At 37.7% G+C, this 26,124-nt stretch overlaps 1 protein-coding gene across 1 annotated transcript; it reads right to left on the bottom strand.

The window, feature by feature from the left end:
* Positions 1-3,444: 3,444 nt before the first annotated feature.
* Positions 3,445-25,497, bottom strand: LOC104601990 (RNA-binding (RRM/RBD/RNP motifs) family protein). The gene is made up of 8 exons (XM_010265519.3): positions 25,015-25,497; positions 24,799-24,896; positions 24,675-24,726; positions 17,384-17,454; positions 11,608-11,698; positions 11,455-11,530; positions 4,336-4,414; positions 3,445-3,891 (listed from the first exon to the last, which is right to left on the bottom strand). Exons 1-8 carry the CDS (start codon positions 25,151-25,153, stop codon positions 3,760-3,762), a joined length of 738 nt encoding a protein of 245 aa, XP_010263821.1. The 5' UTR covers positions 25,154-25,497; the 3' UTR covers positions 3,445-3,759.
* Positions 25,498-26,124: the final 627 nt, after the last annotated feature.

Here is a 26,124-nt window from a genome sequence, read left to right as displayed (position 1 = left end):
ATAGGCTGTCCTATTAATCTTTGGTAGTAACACATTATGCAAAATCTTTTACCCTCTTTTTCCCAGACAACTTTCACTCCTTCCCAAACCCTTTCCTTTTAATTAGTTTTCTTTGATTACTCTAGCAGACCAGAAAGAATATCTCTCTTTCTCTCTTTCTCTAAAAAGAAGAAGAAGAAGAAGAAATAAACCAATTAGACAACCCAACAGCCCAGATGAGGCTCTCTACTCTCTTTCCCTTTGGAACAAGGCACTCATCTACTGGAGATACCCATTCAAGGCATTGTCTTAGTTGCCTTCACCTTAGCTGCATCTGTAGCTAAAGATGGGTGATAAGCTTGACTGTGCATTGTTGTATCCACCAAAAGAAACAGAATATGGAGTTTGATTTTCTTCTTTCTAAGAAGTTAGATCACCCTAAAAATTAGAAATTTCTTCTTAGGGGATTTTGTTCCGACGGAAGGATCTTCTGGAACCTATTCCATTTTCTGTATGTTGGTGCCTTTGGAAGGAAAAAGCTGTCAAAGTTTTGATCGGAAGGATTTCCCATTTGAATCAGTTATTGGAAGATTGAAGACCAGTTATTTTCTTGGCCTCAGTCTTGAAAGACTTTGAAGGTCTGGACTGAATACCAGTTATTTTCTTGGCCTCAGTCATGCTTACATTGACATGTGGATCTTTATTTTGCATTGCATATGGATTACACGGTTCTCTTTCATAAAAAAAATTTGCATCTTTTGGGTGTAAATTCATCTTGCCACATTTTCATTGCCTTTTGTGGGTAAGTTCATCTTCTATGCAACATACAATTTTCTGCTTCCCTGGCATTTTATAGATTATGATACCTCATGATTTCCCTGTGGGTGAACACTGGGATGCATTATGTAACTATTCTTAGTTCATATCTTTTATTGAAATATGATGTTTATGCATTTCTACCTGTTTATCTTTCTAATTCTAATGTATAACTATCTATTCAGATTTTTAATATCCCGTAGAGTTGGTGCAGTCTGTGTCTGTAGAATATATATCAATTGTGGTTTTAGTAACACTGTTTTTATTATCCATTACAGCCAATTAAATGGAAAGAGTTGTATGAACATTGAAGCTTCCATTATCTTATCTGAAAAGCTACTCAGGTTATTACTTGTTTGAAATTTGTGCATGTAGAATTAATTTATTTGCAGTCATGGCGGGATTGGCACAAGAAGGTTCACAATTTGATGTGTTGTCAGTATGATGCCAAAATGAATGAGCTGTAAGTCTCCTCCGCTTTAAAAAAACAAAGAAAAGAAAAGAAAAAAGAAAAAGAAAACAAAATGTGAAAAAGAAAAAAGAAAAGGAAAGGAAAAAACAGGAAGAAATAGGGAGAAAAAATGCTGGTGATACATTTGGTCTTGCATGAATCTCCTCTGTGTATGTATAGTTGTATTTGTCCACTTTACTCTTGTAAATTATGTTTAATCTGTAAATTAATTAAAAGAGGATTTTAAAGCCTTCCTAATGATGATTTTGATTTAATGAGCAGGCGCACAGCAGATGGACAAGATTTTTTTCCTCGTATGACAAGTTCTGAAAGTTTTGATGCCATGGGCTTGAAAGAGTATTCTGAGGGGCATCTATGCATATGGTAGGTTCTTCATGTTCTGATATTTTTCAGTTAAACAACTTGTTGAGTATTCACATATCACGTTTAGCATGAAGCATTTGAGATTTGACATGCCAATTTATGAGATTTTGCATCAGAATTGATCTGATTGGTGGCACCTGATAAATCTCACCTGGGGTTTGAAAATTAGAACATTTGTATTTGTAGGAGATGTGTTTATGTGGAACATGACATGGTCTGGACTCCCACCTAAACATTCTTTCTGAATTGTCATTGATGGTGTTATCATGAAATTTTGTGCTGCAATGCACCATAAAGTTTGTTTTCCTTTTATGTTATGGAACTTTTTTCTGAGCTATTCACCTGAAGTTTATTTTGATGATGTTTTGATGGTTTGGCACTTTTTTTTAAGGATAGAGTGTAATACTGAAGGTCTTCTACTTTATTTGTTTCAGCAGACACAATCAGGAACGGGAAAACAGCAACTTTCTGCTCATGAATCCTGCAGAAGCTTGATTATAATCTAATTGAATGTCAGACTTTGGTTCTTGCACCCACTCGAGAACTTGCACAACAAATGGAGAAGTGTCACACTTAAGGACATTTTTTTCTATAAATGCGTCACACTTATGGACATTTGGTTGCCTGAAAATGACTTGCATATTTGATGTGTATATTAAAATGTGTAACTTAGAAAAAGCATTTTGCACTAGCTAGCCTAAATATAATTATATAAATAACACCTTAGGGGCATCTTGTTATTGTAGTTAGAGTTTAAAATAAATTTAGAAATAAGATCTATCCTCTCAAATCCAGTTAACTTGATCTATGGTCAACAAGTCATAATAAAGGTAGATGGGTACATCTGAACAAGATTTCAGCCTCTTGCTGTTTTGTTTCCCTTATTGATTAAACCAGAAAGGCAGACACAGATAGAGAAGTAGTTTTCTTGCTCATGGTTTTCAACAATATCTGTACAGGACACTACTGCTTTTGAGAATGAAAAGTGTGGGATATGAATGGATTTATCTTATCATTGACAAGGGGGTGCTAGACTGCTGCCAGTACTGATATGTCCATGGATATATCAAGCATATTTTGTTGAAGTGTTATCAAATTTATTTTCTAAATCATTTATCAAACACTTTCCTAAAATTTTGGATTTTATGTAGTGATGGATGAAAAAAAAAAAGGATTTGGGGCTCCATGCTATTTCAGTATCATAACCTGAATTTCTTTGTTCTAGTTTAACCTTATGTCTTTGTTTCTTTAAATAATATCTTGTAATTTGTTTATTTATTTTTTACCCTTAAAGAAACTATTCCCATTCATATGTAGAGGAACCTATGGTAGCAGATTTGTATCACACTATCACCTATATACAATGGTATTATTATAATAAGCCCATCATAAACCTTTTGAAATTTGAAAATAGGTTCACCAGAAAGCTCAAAATTGAACTCGAATAAGCTTGATCCATTATCAAGCTTGAGCCAAATCAAGGTCAACATATGGATTTCACTCAAGCTGAATTTGAGGTTATATTTCTAGTTTCGGCTTGAAACCACCCCTATCCATAGCCCCTTTAACTTGCAATAAATAGTCACGTGACTCACGTCTCACGGGTGCCATTGGTGGTCTTCTATGCACATGACTAAAACCATCTTAGTCTACTTTCTCTCATTTTGTCACACCTATCAGAGCTACTCCTTAGTTCTTTTGGATAATTTCATTTCTGACCCTGTCCTCTCTGGTTTTTCCACTCATTCACCTTAACACACGCATTTCCAACATTCTGCTCTGTACATAATAGCTGTTGCAGACATTCCACCACAGGACAAAATAATTTTATCTTATAAATATGAAAAGTGTCAAAGACAGTGTCATATATAAAGAATAAAAGCAATCTAATCTCAACATTACACAATATAAGGGGATTCCTTCAGTCAACTAGAGAACAATGTACATAGCAGGGGAAAAACGAAAACCAAAGCAAAAATGTATTGAGAAGCTCTACCAGGAATATAATCAAGTGCTTATATTTTGAGATTCTACCACAGGGTCCATGCATCTTGAGCTCCCTTATGCTTTGGCCTTGCAATTCTCCAAATTAGACCCCTTATATAGAGAAAAGGACTGCTTGTCGCCATTCAATCAGAATGGAGATCTCTACTTTGGGACCTCCTTTCATGCCGATGGGAATGTTTGCTATATCTATGGCGCTTGTGAGAGTGTTCTTCCCTGTCAACTGAGCTCCTTGGTCTTCTAGGCGGTGATGGGACCTATAACCATTTAAGGCAATATTCATACTGTTACTGTTTCATACTAATAAGTCAGATTTAGCAGCAAAAGGCTCATCCCTAAACAAGGATAGGGCTGGTTTATCTTCCCCAACAAAGCTAGGGTTGTCAACCAGGCAATATTTCTCTTCTCAGCTTAGACTTAAAATATCAGCAAGGCTCATCCAGCCAATATTCCTATGACTCAAGGATCCAAGAGAACCAAGCTCTGATCAACCCATCTAGTTGAACAAGCTTCAATTAAGTCTGGGGCAGTGGAGCTTGTCCCATGAACCTAACTATTATGCTCAAGCCCACATCAAGTGAGCTGAGCACAAGGAGCTGAGTTAACTACACTTACTGACAGCCTTATAGATGGAACTTCATGCTAACTAGTTCTTGAATCTTGAATGACATGTCATAAAGTTGTTGAAAATAAAATGTTACCTGAAAGCGTGACATGTATCTTCCTTCGGGAGGAGGTGGAATCCCAAGCCTTTTCAAATCGTCCAAGGGAATTGGTCGCCTAGTTTCATGAAGGATACATGCAGCTTAATAATCAAAGATGCATATAGTTATTACTATATAATAAAAGAACAGCATTATTTTAACTAAATCCTTCTCATTTTAGTATGATATTAGGACCACATCTCTTTTTTATCCAAGAGCTCTTTCTAAATGTAACTTTTCAGTGAGAAGTCTTTACCTAACCTATGAACTCAAGTTAACAGATCTGTTAATACAGAGAACCATAATACAAATCAATGTCAATTGGGGCAAGTGAACATTTGAGCATTTGATGAGGTCAGTGTATCTGTACTTTCCATATCCAATAAGTTATCTTCCTGTTGGATATGTTTATTGTAGAGATGTAGTACAGTAGTTTTGTGGGGTCCCTCTTTATGTTTATGTTTCTTTTTTTTTTTTTTTGCTGTATTGTTTTCTCTTTTCATACAGGCGGCAGCCAGCAGGGGTATTAGTGTAATTGTACTGATGTTTTATTTTACAAACATATAAACAGAACTATGGGGTGGCAGGACCACCACTAACTCTACCCCCTTTTCAATCTCTCTTCTCTTCTGCTCTCCACTCTTATATTCTCATCAGAATATAGATTGATTTTCAGGCATATTATTCTACGTGTTGCTCTCAAATAAATTAAATTGTAACTTTCTATAAAATAATGTAACAGAAACAAATGTTAAATGATCAGAATGTAGGTGTACCATTCCAGTGTTGGAAACCATATAGCAGCATCATTACTTTCATGTGCATGGCCCTAATAAGCTAGTTGCAATCACCATAATCAACATTTTCAAATATAGAAGTAAAAATCATTCTATGTTTGAAAAACTGTCAAGAAGATATAGATGTTATGGGTAGGGCTGGCAATCTTGACCCCAACCCATTTGACCCACCCACCTTGGAACCCATCCATACCCACCCGATCTATTGGTAGGTCAATATGGGTCAAGTAACCCATTAGGGTCAATGAAAAAGGGTCAGGGTGGGTTGGGTCAAGGGTACCCATTAGGGTCACGATGGGTTGCATCAAAGTCAACTCTATCTATACTCACCAAATCTCAAAAAAACAACAGTTGAAGTGACTCGAACTCAAGCCTCTTAGCACATTCACATCTCATTTTACACAAAAACACTTTTACAAAAGCAATTTTATAAAGTAATTTTATGAAAAGGACTTTTACGAAAGCACTTTTACACGAAAGCACTTTTATAAAAGCACTTTTACGAAAGTACTTTTACGAAAACACTTTATGAAATCATAAAAACACTTTTACAAAAGTACTTTTACACGGAAGCACTTTTATGAAAGTACTTTTACAAAAACAATTATGAAAGCATAAAAGTACATTTACGAAAGCACTTTTACAAAAGTACTTTTACATGAAAGCACTTTTATAAAAGTACTTTTATGAAAGCATAAAAACACTTCTATAAAAGTGCTTTTACAAAAGCACATTTACAAAAGTACTTTTATGAAAGCACTTTTACGGAAGTACTTTAATAGTACTTTTGTGAAAGCACTTTTAGCGTACTTTTGTGAAAGCACTTTTACAAAAGCACTTCTATAAAAGTTATGCATTTTTTTGCATTTTACGCACTTTTTCTGCTATTTTTTGTAATGTTTTGGTATTTTTCTGCATTTTGTGCTTTTCTACATAATTTTTGCATTTCTCAGGTGTTTTTCATGCATTTCTTGCATTTTTCTAGTATTTTTTGCATATTTTCTGATTTTTCTACAAAAGTTCTTAATTTCCTGCAATTTTTTCTACTATTTTCTACATTTATCTACAATTTTTGCATTTTCGGGTATACGGGTTGACCTGACTCGGTTTTGTCACGTGACAGATTTGAATAAATTTAGGAAAGATTAGATTTGAATAAATTAGGAAAGATTGATTAAGGGAAAGATTTAATCAATCCCTAATTGAGAGAGATTCTAGGAGTAAATGAGAGAGATCCTAGGAGTTTGTCTCTCCTATCTTTTCTTATTTAAGCCGTATGCTCAACATGTTTTATCAACACATTATCAATACAGAAATATTTCTTCTTCTCTCCCTCTTCATTTCTTCTTCTCTTCCTCTTTATTTTTCCACATGGTATCAGAGCTTTAGGGTCTGATCATGAATTTTAAGGCCGCCATGGTTGGCTCTGGTTCAGCCTCTTCAGATGCTACCAGTGGTGTGACATCTTTGGAGGGAGGTATTCAGTCAGCGGCCATTCTCTCTCTGAGAATTCTCTTCAGATTACCATTCACAAATTGAATGGAAAGAATTATCTTGAGTGGTTTCAGTCCGTGCAGTTGGTGATCGACGGCAAAGGAAAGCTCGGCTATTTGAATGGCAAAGTAAAACCGCCAGCCACTAATGATCCAAAGTGCAGGCAGTGGCGTTCTGAAAATTCTATGGTTACCGCCTGGTTGATCAACTCTATGGATCCTGTGGTTGGAAAACCATTCATGTTCCTGCCAACTACTCGTGATGTGTGGGAAGCTGTTAGGGAAACCTATTCAGATCTGCACAATCATTCACAACTGTTCGAACTGAATACCCGAATGTGAAAGATGCAGCAAGGTAAGCATGAAGTAACTGCTTATTATAATGAGATGATGGCTGTTTGGAAGGAGCTGGATTTATTTGAAGAAGAAGAATGGGAAAGTCCGAGTGACAGTGCTTGGTACAAAAAGAAGATAGAAAGAGGTTGGGTCTTTGTCTTCTTGGCTGGTTTGAATAAAGAACTCGATGAAGTTCGGGGACGTATCTTAGGGCGAAAGCCCTTGCCTACTATAAGAGAAGTTTTTTCAGAAGTGCGTAGAGAAGAAGCACAGCGGCAAGTGATGTTGAAGATTGTTAATGAAACAAAAACCGAGAATGAAGGGTCCGCTCTTGTAGCCCGAGGTGCAGATGTAGACGGAGATAAACGAAGAGGAAAGCAAAGGCCTTGGTGTGATCATTGTAAAAAGCCATGGCATACTCGGGAAACCTGCTGGAAGCTACACGGGAAACCAGCAGGTTGGAAGAAAAAATCAGACAATGACAACAAGTCAGGGGGAGATGTCCGCGCGCTTCAAGTAAGCAATTCGGATCCAGGGCAAAAATCATCCTCAGAGTCTCTTCCTTTCACAAAAGAACAAATATAGCACTTATATAAAATGTTTCAATCTCAACCGTTAAGAAACTCTAACCCATCCTGCTCTCTAGCCCAGTCAGGTAATTTTTTCACTGCAGCCATTGCTTGTACCAAATCTAATGGCTCTTGGATATTAGATTCAGGTGCCACTGATCATATGATCGGCACTTCACAATTCTTTTCTTCATATACACCCTGTGCAGGGAATCAAAAGGTTAAAATTGCAGATTGTTCCTTTGCTACTGTTGCTGAGAAAGGAACTGTGTCTATTTCTCCTTCTCTAAACCTTAAAAATGTTCTACATGTTCCTAACCTATCATACAATCTCTTATCTGTCAGCAAACTAACCTTTGATCATAATTGTCGGGTTATTTTTTTTGTCTTCTTGTTGTGAATTTCAGGATTTAACCTCGGGGAAGATGATTGGGGGTGCTAAACTGGATGGTGGTCTCTACCTCTTTAATAAAGGATCAACCTTTGGAAGGCAAGACTGACAGACTTGTTTCAGCTCTATCTCGGTTTCTAGTGACAGTGAAGTTTTGTTATGGCATATCAGTTAGGACATCCTAGCTTTCAATATTTAAAGCATCTATTTCCCAAGTTATTCATGAATAAAAATCATTCGTGTTTTAAGTGTGAATCTTGTGAATTAGCAAAACATCATCATGTTGTTTTTCCGTCCCAACCATATAAAAAATCAAAACCATTTACCATGATTCACAGTGATGTTTGGGGTCCTTCTAGAGTAACAACTCTTTCTGGAAAGCATTGGTTCATTACTTTTATTGATGATCATACTAGGGTCACTTGGGTTTTCCTTTTAAAAGAGAAATCAGATGTTGAAACTGTGTTTAAAACTTTCTATAACATGGTTCAAACACAATTTCAGACTCAAATTAAAATTTTTCGAAGTGATAATGGAAAGGAATTTTTTAACAATGTGTTAGGGAATTTTTTTGCTAAGAAAGGAATTGTACACGAAAGTTCGTGTAATAATACACCTCAACAAAATGGGGTGGCTGAAAGGAAAAACAAAAATCTCCTTGAAGTTGCTAGAGCCCTAAGTTTTCAAACTAAGGTTCCTAAGTATCTTTGGGGAGAAGCCATTTTAACGGCCACTTATTTGATTAACAGACTGCCTACACGAATTTTGGATTTTAAAACACCCATACAGGTTTTCATTGACTGTTTTCCAAACTCTTGGCTAGTGACAAGCATTCCCTTAAAAATTTTTGGAAGTGTGGCCTTCGTTCATAACCATGACCCTAAACATTCAAAACTTGATCCAAAAGCACATAAATGTATTTTTGTAGGCTATCCCACTAATCAGAGAGGTTACAAATGCTTTGATCCAGTTTTGAAAATGATGTTTGTGACATAATCTTGACTGGAGAGGTTACAAGGTATCGGTTCTGGTTGTCTATGTTAATGACATAATCTTGACTGGAGATGATATTGAAGAGATGAGCAGACTAAAGCAGAGTTTAGCCAAGGAATTCGAGATTAAAGACTTAGGCCAGCTAAGGTACTTTCTTGGAATGGAAGTGGCTAGATCAAAGAAGGGCATTGTGGTTTTGCAACGAAAATATATTCTAGACCTCTTGAAAGAAACTGGAATGAGTGAATGCAAACCTTCAAACACTCCGATAGAAGTTAAGGCTAAACTCAGAGAAGTTAAAGATGAGGTTCCAGTAGATGCAGGTAGATACCAAAGGCTGGTAGGAAGATTGATTTACTTGTCACACACACGTCCTGACATTGCCTTTGCTGTGAGCATGGTGAGTCAATTTATGCACTCCCCGTACGAAGAACATCTTGAAGCTGTGTATCGAATTCTTAAGTATCTAAAAGGCACACCAGGAAAAGGACTCTTCAAGAAAAATGAGAAGAGAGGGGTTGAAGTGTATACAGATGCAGATTGGGCAGGCTCAATCACTGATAGAAGGTCAACTTCGGGGTACTGCACATTTCTTTGGGGCAATTTAATTACTTGGAGAAGCAATAAGCAAAGTGTAGTTGCTAGAAGCAGTGTTGAGGCTGAATTCAAATCAATGGCTCAAGGAGTGTGTGAGGTTCTTTAGCTAAAGGGGGTGCTAGCAGATCTTAAGAGACCAGTGAGTTTTCCTATGAAACTGTATTGTGATAACAAGGCAGCTATCAGCATTGCTCATAATCCGGTTCTACATGACAGGACTAAACATGTTGAGATTGATAGACACTTTATAAAGGAGAAACTTGAAAAATGAATAATTTGCACTCCGTTTGTACCAACCACACAGCAAGTTGCAAATGTTTTGACTAAGGGATTGTTGAGAGAACCATTTGAACTTCAAGTTAGCAAGTTGGGCATGATAGATATCTTTGCACCAACTTGAGGGGGAGTGTCGACAAGATATGATTTGCGGCAAATTAAGAAAGATATGATTTGCTACAAATGTAGAATGATTTGATTTGGTTTATTACATATTTGATTTGATTGATTACAGATTTGAATAAATTTAGGAAAGATTAGATTTGAATAAAATTAGGAAAGATTGATTAAGGGAAAGATTTAATCAATCCTTAATTGAGAGAGATTCTAGGAGTAATTGAGAGAGATCCTAGGAGTTTGTCTCTCCTATCTTTTCTTATTTAAGCTGTATGCTCAACATGTTTTATCAACACATTATCAATACAGAAGTATTTCTTCTTCTCTCCCTCTTCATTTCTTCTTCTCTTCCTCTTTATTTTTCCACTCTCAAAAATAATTATTTCGGGTATACGGGCCATCCCGACCCATTTTTGTATTTATAGGTGAGGGTAGATGGGTTAGTACGGATGAGGGTGATTAAAGGTCAATATGGATGGGTCAAGTGGGTCAGGGTTGATTAGGGTTAGGGTGGGTTATGACCCTTTAACAAGGATTGATGATGGGTCATGGTGGGTTGGTGGGTCAATATGGTGGGTTGGTATTCAACCCTTACCCAACCCACCCATTTGCCACCCCACCGCTTATGGGCTGCCTCTAGAGAGATCCATTAAAAACTAGATGAGTTTTTTGGACTGGTGAAGGTGCTGTTGTTCTAGCATTCACAGTAACTGGTGAACAGAAGGTGCTAATATTGTGATTTGATAGATGAGAGGCGAGACAAGCCTAATCAGCTGTCACAACCCAATTAGCAGATTAAAGACAGATTCTTTAGTATCCATAGTCAGCCATCATTTCATCAAGATCCTAGATCAATCAATTAACTAGCAGATAGTCTTGCAAGAGAGGGTATTTTGAGGACTATCAGTGTCTTTGAGGGCATATTTTACCAGTTTTATAATTAAAGATAAACAAGAGCTAATAAAGAACATCTATTTTCAGGACTGACAGGGAATTACATAATAAAACAAACTGGGTGTAGAAGAAAGGTAGTGGAAGCAACCATCCAAAAAATAGTTATCAAGATTAAAGATCAACTAATATATCCTCCTCACTTCATAATTTCCACATAAATACATAATGCAAATAACACATGCATATGTACATATGCACACACATGTATATGAAGTTCAAGCCAGAGTGCAGAATCTCCGGCTGGAACAGAGGCACTACAGGCCAAGGCTGAATCTAATTCTGGCCTCAAAAATGAGCCAGGGCCTGAATCTAAATCTGAAGTAAAAAATGAGCCTGCATCCAGCCCTTTCCCTATTGACATTTGGGAAGGAATGATTCTCTCTCTGGCTGCACCTCTTGGGTTCAGGACGTGCCAAGCAAAATCGCAACCTTAATCATGAATAATGAAGTTGACCTAATAGATTCATATTTTGGATTGGCAGTTTCTATATCATTGAATCACATGCATCTGAATTCTCAATCCAATGCTGCAGTACAAGCCAGAATTGAGTGGTCCAGGTAAAAATAAACATATTAAACATGAAGGTTCATACAGTGGAGCTCGAAATGGTCTTTCACGTCCTCCAAAGCGAAGCTGTCCAGACTCCTTCTTACCACCAAGGCCCCCTCCTATTTATGAAAGAGAACATTTAGAATGATCTTGTAAATAAACACCTATTGGTTAAAATGGAGCTTCTTTAACTGACCTAGCCTTCGTGGAATCCACCCTGGCATCAACTGCTGCCTGTTGTAATCCACTATAATTTCAGAGTCATCAATTATGGAATGATGTGCATCCTACATATAATAGGAAAATAATTCATCAAAAAATGACCATAAACTAGTTTTTTTTGGCTAAAATACTCCACAATATTTAGTCAAAAAGTCAAGAATGTCAATTACTTCAAGAAGCATCTGTCCACCACAAAGTCACATGTATCCATAGGTAAAACCTGTTCAAGGTCATTACAAATGTATTACAGTTGTCCATATGAATAAAGGTGGCTGACCATGTTATCCCACATCTCTTCAAAATGAAGTTTCCATAGTTTTAACGAGTTAAAACATAGCATAACAAGATAAATTCACCATTTCCTCAACCATTAAACATTATGACCTTAATAGCTTGACCATGGACTTCAGGTTGGCAAGATTCTAGTCAACTCAACAATGCCTTATCCTATTATTTGTGGCAAGTATTCAGATTGACGAGGTTGTTGCTAACTATTTGAGGAATTATCATCTCCCGCTCAAAGGTGATAATAAAGACTAAGGTGTTATTTGGTATCATTGACACGTCTACCTGCAACATTTGGAGTTGGTCAATACAAATTTTTAAGAAATGTGTCTTGTCGCATCACATAAGATAGTCACGTTAACTAACAAAGTGCATGCATGGTATTGATCATTGGCATTACAAAATGTCAAATTTGACACTGCAGGTAGAAATGGCAATTTGTATTGATCAACGCAAAAGGCTTGTGGTCGAAAAAGTATCTTCTCAAAAATTTGTGTTCACCAACCCCAGACGTTGCAGGTAGAGGTAGCAATGATACCAAACAACACAAATATTTTTACCAAGACATTACAATCATTGACAGTGTTGTCATAAATCTTGCATACATACACCAAAAGACAAAATGATAGAGGAAATATAAAAATATAACAAAACCAAAAAATGGACACCACCAACACCTAGAAGGAACCAAGATAGCCCATCGCACATAAACAACAAAGTGAACCTTGGATGACCATCAAGAGGTATCAAGCTCTCATATAAAACAAAGAAAATATCCCAGAACACCTAATAAATGGTGTTGAAGATTAATTAGTTTTATGATGTTTTTCTGAGTAGATGTTTTATGTTAGTTGTTAGATAGGAGGTGGGGACCACAGTAGTTATGTGAGTCCAAATTTTATTATTTTTTTGAGTGTTATATATGCTATTTTATGTTTTGCCACCCTATAAGGGCATAGTTGTCTTTGTACTGTTCTATTATTTTAGTATAAATAATAAGTGAAGGGGGCGGCCAAATTATTGCTCTCTTTTCTTTTCAACTTCTCTTCTTCTCCTTCTCTCCTCCTCTCTTCAAGAAACTACTTTCTTTCATATTTTTTTCAGCATATTCCTACTTGGTATCAGAGCATCGGCTAGGGTTTCTTGAAGCATTTTCATGCAGCCCTAGATCAGCCGACTACATGAAGTAGTAAAGGGCTGATCGATCTGCTATAGATTGCCCAGTTCTTGGAGTTTTTTGTGGGATCTAGACATCAGGAAGGTGATCTACTATTCGGCATCAAAATCAGGAAGAACTGGAGTACGGGGAAGAGTCCCAGAAAAGTTGGACTCTTTGTTTTTTATCTGATCTTGGGCGCCCAGGTATTGTTAGTTTTCTTTTGATTTTCTGAACAGGGCAGTTTGGTTTCTGAAATTTTCTAGGCCTCCTGGAGTGATCAATTCACTTTTCTCTCTGTTGGTAGGCATGGGGAGGAGAGAGATTTCCCTCCAACTAGGGTTTTCTTCTTCCAGAAGGTTTGGTTTTTGTGTGTGTGGTATTAAATTATTTTTTGAAGGTCAACAATCTATTTTTTCTTACTGTTGAACTGTTTGATGTAAAATGGAGAGTTGGAATACCGAGATGAAATCTACCAGTAGTACTATGGGACTGGGTGTTGGAGGTTGTAGTGATATTTTTGGGTCTGGGATCATTATTACAGTAAAACTTGATGTTACAAATTATTTGGAGTGGGCACAATCAGCTAAGATGGCTATTGGTGCCCGTGGAATATTAGGGTATCTCACTAGGGAGAAGAAACTTGATACAGACTCTTCCCGATGAGTGCAAGAGAATTACATGGTAATGTCTTGGCTGTATAATTCTATGTTACCTCATATTGCAAAAAATTTCCTATACGCTAATACTGCTAAGGAGATTTGGGATGGAGTGACTGAAACCTACTCTCCAAAGCAAAATGAAGCCAGAGCCTATCAGTTAAGAAATCAGGTGATAAGTATGAAACGGGGAGAAAAACCTCTTGTTGTGTATTTCTCCATGCTGAAAACCCTATGGCAGGAAATAAATCACTTAGAAATTGTGGTATGGGAAAGTGTAAATGATACAGCAACTTAACACAAACTGGTAGAGAAGAATAGGGTTTTTGAGTTCTTGGCAGGGCTGAACCTTGAATTTGACATTGCTAGGCAACATATTCTCTCTAGGGAGAGTGTGACACTCTCTTAGGCCTATGCTTTTGTCTTTGGAAAGGAAAGTAGGAGGAATGTAATGCTGAGACAGCTTGGGATTGACCAATCGGCTATGGTTGGTACAACAAAACCTAAGCCGAATGGAGACAGGAGGAGTAGTGAGACTAGAAGGGAAGATAAGAAGGACTTGGTGTGTGATTATTGCAAGAGACCTAAGCATACCAGGGACACTTGTTGGAAGCTTCATCCAAATCTTATGCCTGCTCGGATAAAAAACAAAAAGGGAAATGCAAATGTAGCCACTACAGGAGACTCTTCAGCCCCTCTCTCCCAAACTAATTGGGAATCCATTGCAGTAGCAGCAGTGAGAACAGAACTGGAGAGGTTTGGACAACTTATGAGTAAGAAAGATTCACCCAGCTCTAGCCTTCCAGATGGACAGTAGAATGCAGGAGCTAACTACACCACTTCCTTTGCACATACAAGTAGTTCATATGCAACTGCAAATCTTGCATCCACTTCAGGTAAGGAGGGACCTCCCTGGATTATAGACTCAGGAGTATCTGAGCATATGACTAATGCCCCTACCATTTTCAGTTCCTATCAATTGTGCTCTGGCAGAGACAGAGTCTCTATAGCAGATGGTTCACATATGCCCATTGTTGGGAAAGGGACAGTTAGAGTGACCAATGATATAACACTGTCTTTTGTTTTACATGTCCCTAGACTACATACCAACCTACTGTTTGTTAGTTCTTTGACAAAAAATTTGAATTGTTCTGTGACCTTTCTTCGTGGTAATTGTGTTTTGCAAGATCTGGAGTCAAAGAAGATGATTGGGAGTGATCATGAGGTGAATGGAGTCTACCTTCTAGATGAGATTCCGAGACATCAGGGCCATCATGTTAGCAGCAGCAGTAGTAGTGGGTCAGAGTCAAGGAACCGGATTATGCTTTGGCACAATCACTTGGGACATCTTTCTTTTAGTTCTTTGAAATGACTTTTCCCAAAGCTGTTTGAGTCTATTCAATTATCTAGTTTGGAGTGTGAGAGTTGTCAGTTAGGAAAGCATTGTAGACAGTCTTTTAAGCCAAGTAATAAAAGGAATACTTCTGCTTTTAATATTGCTCACACTGAAGTATGGGGGCCATATCAGATCCCTTCCATGGGAGGATTCCATTACTTTCTCTTGTTTGTGGATGATTATACACGATATTTTTGAATATATTTGATGAGATCATGTGATGAGGTTCCTAACTTAGTATGACAAATCCACCAGATGGTTCTCACGCAATTTTGAGTGAGAACTAAGGCTTTTAGATCAAATAATGCCAAAGAGTACTTTGAGAAGGACCGAACCACGTATCTCTTAGAACATGGTGTAGATCATCAGAGCAGTTGTGCATATACACTACAATAGAATGGAGTTGCTAAGAGGAAAAATAGACACATTGTGGAGGTGGGAAGGAATCTTATGGTGTGTGCTTCAGTTCCTGTGCAATTCTAGGGAGATGCAGTTCTTATAGCTGTACATGTGATTAACTGTGTTCCTTCATGGACTTTGGGGTTTAAGGTGCCATTTAGCCTTCTTTTTCCAGATGGAGAGATATTTCATATACCTCTGAGGGTTTTTGGTCGTGTTTCTTTCGTTCACATTCTTGGCCCTTATCGCAAGAAATTGGATTCTAAGGCCAAGAAATGTGTTTTTCTTGGGTATGCTCAGAACCAAAAAGGGTATTGCTGTTATGACCCAGTGTCGATGAGTAGATTTGTCACTATGGATGTTACCTTTTTTGAATCCACATTCTTCTTCTCGAGTGGTTCTCCTTAGGGGGAGAGTTTTGGGGAGGATAACTCACAATCTGTTCCTCTTCCTGTTTCTGTGGTGCCTCCATCAGCTCAGCCAGCACCTACATTAATTCAGCCACCACCTGCACCATCAGTTCAGCCAGCGCCTGCACCTCCAGTTTCATTACCTGAGCCACTATGGTCAGCCTCACAGCAATGGCTCCACACATCCTCGACCCACAACACTCTCTGTCAGTCCTTCTGAAACTCCAAATTCGGCAGATACAGTTCCAGGTATTCCTCTTGAGCCTGAGTCTGTTATGTTTTCTGATGATAATGTTTATGTCCCTAACACCATTATTGCAGCTGATCCCACTGACCTTAATCTTCCCATTGCACTTCGTAAAGGGAAGAGAAAGTGTACAGCCCACTACATTTCACACCATCTTTCCTATAGTGCCTTATCACCCTCCTACCATGCTTTTCTTTCTTCCCTGGATTCTGTGTCTATGCCCAGGAATGTTACTGAGGCTCTCTCCAAACCTTAGTGGAAAACAACCATGCAAGATGAGATAGATGCTTTGGTCAAAAACCAAACTTGGGAAATAGTTGATCTCCCCCCAAACAAGGAGACAGTCGAATGTCGATGGGTATTCACAGTGAAGTATAAGGCCGATGGCAAAATTAAACTTTGGGATGCCTTCGGGTGATAACTGCACCCAGCCCAAAACAATAATGAATGTGTATCGGACCCCCCCCCGGCCGGTTTTTTAAAACTTTAACTTTGATGGGAGTAGTCGAGGGAATCAGGACAATCGGGGATTGGAGGTGTGTCTAGGGATGAGAATGGGCTGGTTTTAGCCTTGTTTTCAGGCCCAATTGGAGTGGGTGATTCTCTCAGGGCTGAGATTTTTGCAGTTCTGTAAGGAGTCCAAAGAGCTAAGGAGATGAATAATAGAAAACTCATCATTGAAGGGGACTCGGAGGTGGTGGTAGGGTGGCTGAACAAAGAAAATAGCAGTTTATGGATGTACAGTAATGAGAGGAGGAAACTTAGATGGCTTGTTCAAGAGATGGAAATTAAGATCTGCTGGGTGAAAAGGTCAGCTAACTCCTTTGCTGATGGGTTAGCTAAGCAAGGAGTTAAAAGGGAGTTAATGTTTTGGGCACAAGTGTAATTTTTCCGTTTTTGTTCTTGAGAGCTCAAGCTCCAGCTAGAAGATAAGAAAGTTTATCTTCATCCTTGTAATATTTTTTTGATTAATTAATGAAATGTAGTTATTGATCAAAAAAATAACATATGACTTGGGTTATAGTTTGAAAAATGCTTAGATTTGTCTATCAGCGACAGGAATGTTGATTAGCAGTTTGTATATTAGTAGGTGAAAATGGGTTCAGTTTGAGTTTGTGAAATCAACAATAGAAAAATTTACAGGAGAAAAGATACCAAGGACAGAGAAAAGTTTGGGTATAGGAGATAACCAACATACCACATATGCACGGCGGATCTCCTTTTCGTTTTCATACTCAACAAAAGCATAACCACATGATGCACCAGTTACTGCAGATAAGTTACCAAAGAACTATGAACAGCAGATCTTCACACATAAACAAATCCATAAAGAGAACTTGCAACTAAATTCAATAAATAAAGAACATCAGTAGGATTTACCAACACTACAAAACTTTCCTTGAAGCATAGCAAGATCAACTATTCTGGATTTGGCAATATCTTGTTATACCATGCTAATCAAATAGTATATTTGAGGTAGTACCAACTCAGTTCTAGTCCTTAGAGAATGTTGAATGGTCTTCTTGGATCAGAATTTTATGGCTGTTTTTTTTTTTGATAAATAATTTTATGGTTGTTGATGGCTGTAATGGCTTCTTGAAGGAATAAGAGAGAAAATACCTGGAATCACTCACACGGTGACTAGAATCACTCTAGGGCATGGGAATCGCTCACCATATAAGCTGAAGAAAACTCAATAAACTTCATTGCCTTTGTGTAAAACGTCCATACATATTTCTAGACTCTAAACTCATAACAATCCTAGGAGTCAAACTGTTAGACTCATAATAGTCTTAGGAGTCAAACTGTTAGACTCAATAATCCTAGTAGGACTCAAACCAAGCTGTTAAATCCTATTTCCATTCAAAGAAAACTCAATAACTCTAATCCTACTTATGCAATGACTATAAAATTTTAAATATAAACACGCTATAACTAGACAAATTAAACCCTATCAATGGACCCTACAAAAAAATGCAAAATGACAAAAATACCCCCTAATATCCCAAAATACAGAAATACATAAAATTCCAATTTTGATTCTTCAACTTTTGCATCAATATTAGAAAATAATACCCAAATTCAATGTTATCATACTTGATCCAGTAAGCAAATGCAGACAAAATAGTTGGATGGCAAAAAAAAAACATTTAGAAGCATCTGCAATCTAATGTCAATGTGAAAATAACTTGAAGCATGTAGGTTATATGAGATCATAACCACGAAGTTAATGCATATTAGCACTAAGAGAAACATTATACCAAGAGAGGCATAGGTTGTTGATATTTATACATGCTACAAAATAGGAATACTTATCCTCCAGAAGTTACAAGAACCAGCTAGCAAAATTAGTAGAAAAGACTAATAGTAACTATTATTATTAAAATGCAATCAAGAACTGAGCCTCAACTTTTTGGTTACCAACCATGAATACCAGACAGGAAATAGCATTCCTCATCATATATGTAATGATTTTACACAACGCCATTTTTTTATAAGTAATGAAAATTTTATTAATTCAGAGATTCAAGCTTAATACAAGCATTCCTTGGAGAGGCGCAAGTTGCAGCCTCTCCCAAACAAATTACAAAAGGAGTAAATATCAAATTACATCTGAGCTCAAAACAAATGTTCCCTACTTGCCCCTTGCTTGGCTAACCAATCAGCCAATGCATTTGATGATTTCCCCACCCACTATATTCTCACAAACATTTTGTGTCAGCCATTTAAATTTCTTGATTTCATTCTTATCCACCACACAGCTTGCTCTCGGAACCACCCCACCACCACCTTCAAATCCCCTTCAATCAAAAGTTGCTCCATGCCTAATTGTCTTGCAAACTGCAAACCCTTGCAAGGCAGCTAATAATTCTGCCCTAGTAGAATCCCCAATCCCCCAAAGAATCCAAGTAAAGAAATACAACCTATCCAAATTCATTTCTCAAGGCACATCCCATTCCAGAGGGACCTGGGTAGCCTTGACTGCTCCCATCAAAATTCAGCTTCAAAGAACCTCCAGGAGGGAGTACCCAACTTGCTGATACCCTATTCTTTATAGATGAACACCTAGCTACTGTTGGCCAATTCTTCCAAACACCATTAAAGGAAAATGGTGAAATAACTTCAAAGTCTTTAACCAATGTATTACCCTATTCAGCACACTCTCCTTTAATTCTTGACAGTTTCTCTCCTTTTCTCGAAAGATTCTAGCATCCCTTTGTTCCCACACTGTCCAAATCAGAGCTGCCTTGGCACATCTCCACATAAACGTTCCTTTGTTTTGAGGCAAAGAGAAAAAAGAAAATTGCATGCTTACTTCTACTAGCATATTCCGCCTGCACCCAAACAACGAGAAGAGCCAAACCCGTAACTCTACAATAAAAGAGCATGAAAGTAGTATGTGGTAGCAACCCTAACCACGATACCTACAAAGGAAGGGTCTTCACTTTTGTAAGTTATCCAAGGTGATCATTTTCCCATAAAACACTTCCCAACAAAAAGCCATAATCTTAGAAAGAGCAGGCCTACACCAAACTTCCTTAGTAGAGAAAAACTGAAGAGGAGACTGGCAAAAGGGACTTAAAGAAGGAAGCACAAGAGAAAAGTCCATTTAGGTTGAGGAAACCAAACCCGTTTATATGGCTCAGAGGGGTACTATAGAGAAGAGGGGTAGTTTTATCCTTTATTTTTTCCATTGTTGGGCCATGTATTCTATTGTATACTACATCAGCTTGTAAATTCTTCTATTTTCTCTTTCTTGTGAGGGCATTATTGCCATTCATTTATTGATATAAATATTCTTTTTCTAGGTTGGCTTGGGTAAGACCAACTGAACAATTTTGTATCTCCATTGTTCTCTCTTCTCACAACTGCAGTAAGCATCCAGTTCTTCTAACGTCTAGGCCTCCTCCTCCTTCAGCACCAATGCCAGGTTCTCCTCCTTCATCCACCACCATTGTAAGTTCCCCTTCATCTACTGCTCCATTACTTGCACATGTTCCTTTATGTCGTTTCTCCCATATTTCTCGCCCCCTAACTGTCATCACTTTCTTTTTAACCATAGCACCTTATTTGTTATGCAATCCTCTATAGATATACCTTGATCTTACCACCAGGCGGTTGCAGTTAAACATTGGAAAGATGACATGGACTTAAAAATTCAGACCCTGCTAGAAAACGATACTTAGGACCTTGACTGTCCACCCCCCAGATGCATCTATCATTGGCAGTCGTTTGGTTTTTTAAGGAAAGGTAACAAAGTTTTATTAATAAGAGAGGAAGTACATGAGAAGATGCACAAAACAAAGGGGAAACCCCAGGAGATTATACAGGAATGAAACTATCGCTATATAAGACATCCAAATGGGCACCATTCATGGCTCCATTAATACCTATGATTTGCTTCAAAGGAAAAGACCAAACTGGTGTTTGTCCCCAAGTTGGTGCTTCTTATGTAAGTTATTTGGTGAGATTGCTCTTCACCTCTTAGTTTCCTGACATTTTGCTTTCTCTGTTTGGGAGAGGTTTTCTTCTCTTTGGTTGCAGATATGGCGCCCCTTGATAGCTTGGAGGGACCATTTAGCTCTGTTGCTTTTACGTGTTCTAAAAGAAGAGGCAGGATTTTGGGGAGATGCACTAGGGAAGAAATGGTTTGGACACTTTGAGAAAAAAGGAATATAAGACTCTTTGAAGACAAGGAAATAAGTAAGGAAGCTCTAATAGAGGTAATAACCTTAAGAGTGACTCATTGAGTCAAAAACTTAAAGCTCTTTGTAAATTTTAAAGTTGAAGACTTTCTCAATTCGTGGGGCCTCAATTGCTGCTTCATCCTCTAGAAAACAAAGAATAACAGAGGTCTGGCCGCCCCCATGTGCCGGGTGGAAGAAATTGAATTTTCATGTATGGGCAATCCTGGCCCATAGAGTATCGGTGGGGTAATTAGAGAAGAAAATGGAAACATCCTAGCATTGTATTCAGGTCCAGCCGTCCAGTTCAGCAAGCTGGTGGTGAGATCAGAATTATTGGCAGCAGTTTATGGGGTGGAGAAGGCTAAAGAAATGGGGATTGAGAGACTAACCATTGAAGGGGATTCAAAAATGGTTGTGGGCTGGCTGAAAAAGGAGGAAGGGGTAATTTGGCAGCTAAGGAATGAATTCAGGCACTTCAAACAGCTTTCTAGAGATATGCTTATCCAAATAAGATGGATCAGAATATCTGCAAACAGCATGGCAGATGGCTAGCTAAACAAGGAATTCAGAGACAATCCATGTTTTGGGCTCATTTATAAATTTGGGATAGCTTTTTGGGTTTGATGTTTTTTTCACAACCTCTTGTTGTATTATACTTCTACTCTAATTTAAAGAATTAATTTTTCTATTGCTGATCAAAAGAAAGACATCCAACTGGGCACCTATTTTAGCTAAACCATATGCAACAGAGTTTAAATCCCTTGGAATCCAAGTAAAGTTTGCATTTAGCAATTCCAGAGAGTCTCTAGATTCTGTCAAAAAATGGCTCAATCTCCATGGACCACCCTCTTTATCTCTTAGCCATTTTATGGTATTTGCAGAATATCCCGCAATGATTAAATTTTGAAGGCCCAGGGTTCTAGTTATTCCAATTCCGGTGAGAGCCTCCAACACTTCCCCCTTGGTGGAGTTTGTGACAACACCTATTTGACCACTAAAAGTCCAAATAACAATACCCCTTCCATCTCTTACTATACCTCCTATACCAACTTCTCCTAGACTGCTTGACGCGCTCCCATCAAAATTTACAGTCATCCCTCCTTCCCTTCTTATTACTAAATCACTGGGGCCAGCAGGGGGGTGGCTGAGTGGAGGAGAAAAAACTAAGCACTTCTTCTGAGATCATTCACTAAGAGTCCTCTAAATAGATCAGAATTGATGGCCTAAGTAGCAAGGTCTAAGCATGGTATTAATTTGTGTTAGAGGAAATATGTGGTTAATTTGCTGGAGGAAACAGGTTTGTTAGATGCTAAACCAACTGAAACACCTATGGAAACAAATACTAAGTTGAGCAGTGATATGGGTGAAGTGTTTGAAGACCCTGGTAGATACCGGCAACTTGTAGGTAAACTGAACTACCTAACCATTACTCGGCCAGATATTTCATTTGCGGTTAGTGTGGTAAGTCAATTCATGCAGAAACCTCTGGTTCCTCATTGGGATGCAGTTCTAAGAATTGTGAGGTATTTAAAAGGGGTTCCTACTCATGGTTTGATATACAAAAGTGTTGGAAAACTTTAAATAGAAGTATATACTGATGCTAACTGAGCCAGTTCTATTTCTGATAGGAGGTCTACCACAGGCTATTGCACTTTTCTTGGGGCTAATCTGGTGACATAGAAAAGTAAGAAGCAGACAGTCGTGGCGAGAAGCAGTGCAGAAATATAGAGCTATGGCACATACTACTTATGAATTAGTGTGGCTAAGGAACCTTCTACAGGAGATAGGATACAATGTTAACACTCCAATGAAGCTCTATTGTGACAATCAGGCTGCAGTTCATATTTCTTCTAATCCGGTGTTTCATGAAAGAACCAAGCACATAGAAGTTGACTGTCACTTTGTGAGAGAGAAGGTGCTGAATGGAGTGATAGACACTACATATGTTAACACAGGGAATCAGTGGGCAGACTTATTTACAAAAGGGTTGAGTCGGGGAAGAGTGGACTACATATGTAACAAGTTGGGATTATATGATATATACTCACCAGCTTTAGGAGGAGTGTTAGTGTAGGGGTATTTCTGTCTTTATACTTATGTTGAGGCTGTAATATTATACTAGAACTAGTGTCTCCTCATTTAAGTAAGGGCACATGTGTCTTTTCCATTATGTTAGTAATATAAAACATGTTTGGCCGAATGGGAGAGGTAATTGTTTTCTCTCATTCAAACCAGACTTTTCTTCTCTCCTTTTCTCCTTTTTTCTCTCTCTTTTTTTCTTCTTCCTTCTTCTCTTTTCTTGGCTGTTATCAGACTAACAGAACTCAAGGGCAGGTCGAATCATAATAAGTTGTCTCCAAGTCATCCACTAAAACAAAGTATTATGCAATGTCTTCTATCTATAGTGAAATTGTTTGGTTCAAGGCTCTGCTTCATGATATGGATGTTGATCATCGCTCATCTATTCCCCCCTCTTTGTGGACATCATGAGTACCATCAAGATCGCTTCCAATCCTATCTTTCATAAGTGCACTAAACATATAGAGGTGGACTACCATTTCATAAGAGATCTCCTTGTTGGCAACATTTCTCTCCCACATGTTTCTTCTAGCTTACAACTTGCTAATCTTTCCACCAAAGTCATGACCAAGGCTAGGCATAACTTTCTTATGGACAAATTGATGCTTGTTCCCCAACATCAGCTTAAGGGGAAAAGTACAGAATAGGGGTAGTTTTGTCCTTTGCTTTTGTCTATTGTTGGGCCATGTATTCTATTGTATACTAATCAGCTAGTACATTCTTGTATTTCCCCTTTCTTGTAAGGACATTAGTGGCCATTCATTTAGTAATATAAATACTCTTTTACTGATGAGTGAAAGACCAGCATAAATTATCACCTAAAGAAACAAAGCCTAGAGACTCCATGCAAGTGAGCAATGAAGGACAGGTGATCAGCACACTTTGTCTAGTGGTTATAGAAGAGACAGCTGCATGAAGGAATCAGGTTCTCCTCAGTCAAACAGTTATTGAGTACTGCTTTCCAGATCACAAATGCCACCTTTAAAAGAATTCTATGGTTCAAGACACCTTGAAACTTGAAAGGGATACCATTCCCACTATCACCCGTCATACCATTTGGACAAGACTTCACTGAAAACAAGCCCAGATGCTTCCATTTCTACACCCTTTTATCAGCCACACCAATTTTAGGTATATGAGACTGGACTTTCAGAAGAAACTCAGTCATCTCCTCCAATCCAAATCTAGCAGATTTCTTCGAAACTTTGAGGTCCAACATGAGAATTAGTAACTTCATAACAGTCTTTTCAAGAGCTTCCTTACATTCAGCCACCTAGAAACAGATAGGAAAGAGACTTCTTAGGGGCCTTTGGTCACACCAAGCATCATACCAGAAGCTAATTCTGGTTCCATCTCCCACTTTGTAATGGATGCCTGCTAACAAAGTATCATGCGATGGGCCTCCAAAATGTCTAGGCAATCACCTAGTCACAACTCAGTGCAATACTTTAACTACACTGATAAGGTATAATTTTTCTTTTAGCTAAAAGGTTAGGTATTATTCGCTAAACCAATAAATTTGAAAAAACAAAATATACGCACTTCAGAATATAAATTAAGAATTAAAGCTGCACCAATAAGAATGTCCAAGTTAGAGCATTATCTGAATACAATAAAAATTAGAATAAATAAAACAAATTCCAAAAATTTTAACAGACAACCCATTTCTGAACGTTTAAAGAGAAACAACGTCAGACACGAGAAACAAGAGGAAGAAATTACCGATATGCCTAACCAAGCGTAGGTTCTTTACCTTTCCATATCTACTCATAGCCTACAAGAAGAAACAAGGCCCATCAAAATCAATTTAAAACTAAACAATAGAAAAGACTAAATGAGGGAGTACCTTCCGCAGCGTGTCTTCAGTTGTGATGTGAGAAAGGTGCCCAACAAACAAAGTACAATAAGGATCTCCAATAACTTTGGAATCCCCAAATGGGTCGTCTGCAAAATCGATGTTGAGTAAGGTTCGATGAAGAAATCGGAGCCATATACGAAAAAATTATACATATGAAATTAAAAAAAAAAAAAACTTTTTATTCTGTTTTAGCGAGAAATTTACAGAGTCCGGCAGATGAACAGAGGAGAGCCCTGTAAATGGCATTGTCGTGAGGAAGAATATCTGTGCCGTCAATACTTCCGGCTTGGATTGGATGGTAGGAATCTGCATAAAAAACTGAGTTTATGTTGCTGGACGCCATTCCTTTGTAGACTCTCGCCTGTGTATTCTGTTTCTCGTATCAATATTTCAATGTACACGGAAATTCGAAGCCCACTCCCACAGTACTATTCCTACGAATGGAGTAGGAATCCAAAACTGCAAACGCCTCTACTGATTTAGGCTTCTGCCAAACATTCTATACACATTCGCCGTTAATTACTTCCGAGGCCCTACGATGTCAGCTGTAGACGTCTGCATATTTAGATGAAGCCGATAAAAACGAGACTAGACGAAGCTTGCTTGAAAAAAGGAAAGGTATAATGCTTAGCTCCGTGTACTTGGATTTTGGAGTAGACAAATGGGATCTTTTTCTCTCCTAGTTTCACAGCCAAATTATAAAGGGTCAATCTTACAGTTTCACGGATTTATTTAAATATTTCCTATAAATTTTCATTGTACTAAAACACAATTTGTGTTTGGCACAGGTTCTTTTCATTAAATAAACGTTTGTATTTGATTTATCTTCAAAAAAAAAAAAAAAAAGTACTTGATAAATCCAGAGTCAATTAATGTTAAACTATTGGGAGAAGCATTAAAATGAATTTTTTCCTAATAGTTGGTGCGCACATAAATCAAAACTCGTTTTTGTGAATATCAATACGTAAAGATGAACATAATAAGAAAAATGTTGATTTGGCGATAACATAACAAGGTTTTAATAAACGCCTATCACAAAACGTGCACAGAACACATGCTTAATGATCTTTTACTAGCAAGTGTTTGTTTTGATATCGAAAAATAGTAATATGATCACCTATATTGTATGGAAAATGTTCTAAGGATATAGGTCCATAACTACTTATTTTAAAGTATCCATTGACATTTTTTTTGTACAAAAAGATAGCATTGACTAAATAGAGTCAAATAGAGTAATTGGTGGTATTTTCATTTTTTATTTTTTTTATTAAATTTATTAAAATGGACATTAGGGTCAAAATTGTCATTTTTCTC

Source organism: Nelumbo nucifera, chromosome 6 (assembly GCF_055504915.1).
Source record: "Nelumbo nucifera cultivar China Antique chromosome 6, China Antique-T2T, whole genome shotgun sequence".
Classification (NCBI taxonomy): domain Eukaryota; kingdom Viridiplantae; phylum Streptophyta; class Magnoliopsida; order Proteales; family Nelumbonaceae; genus Nelumbo; species Nelumbo nucifera.
Note: the sequence above shows the minus strand (reverse complement) of the source record. Positions and strands in the feature narration are given on the sequence as shown.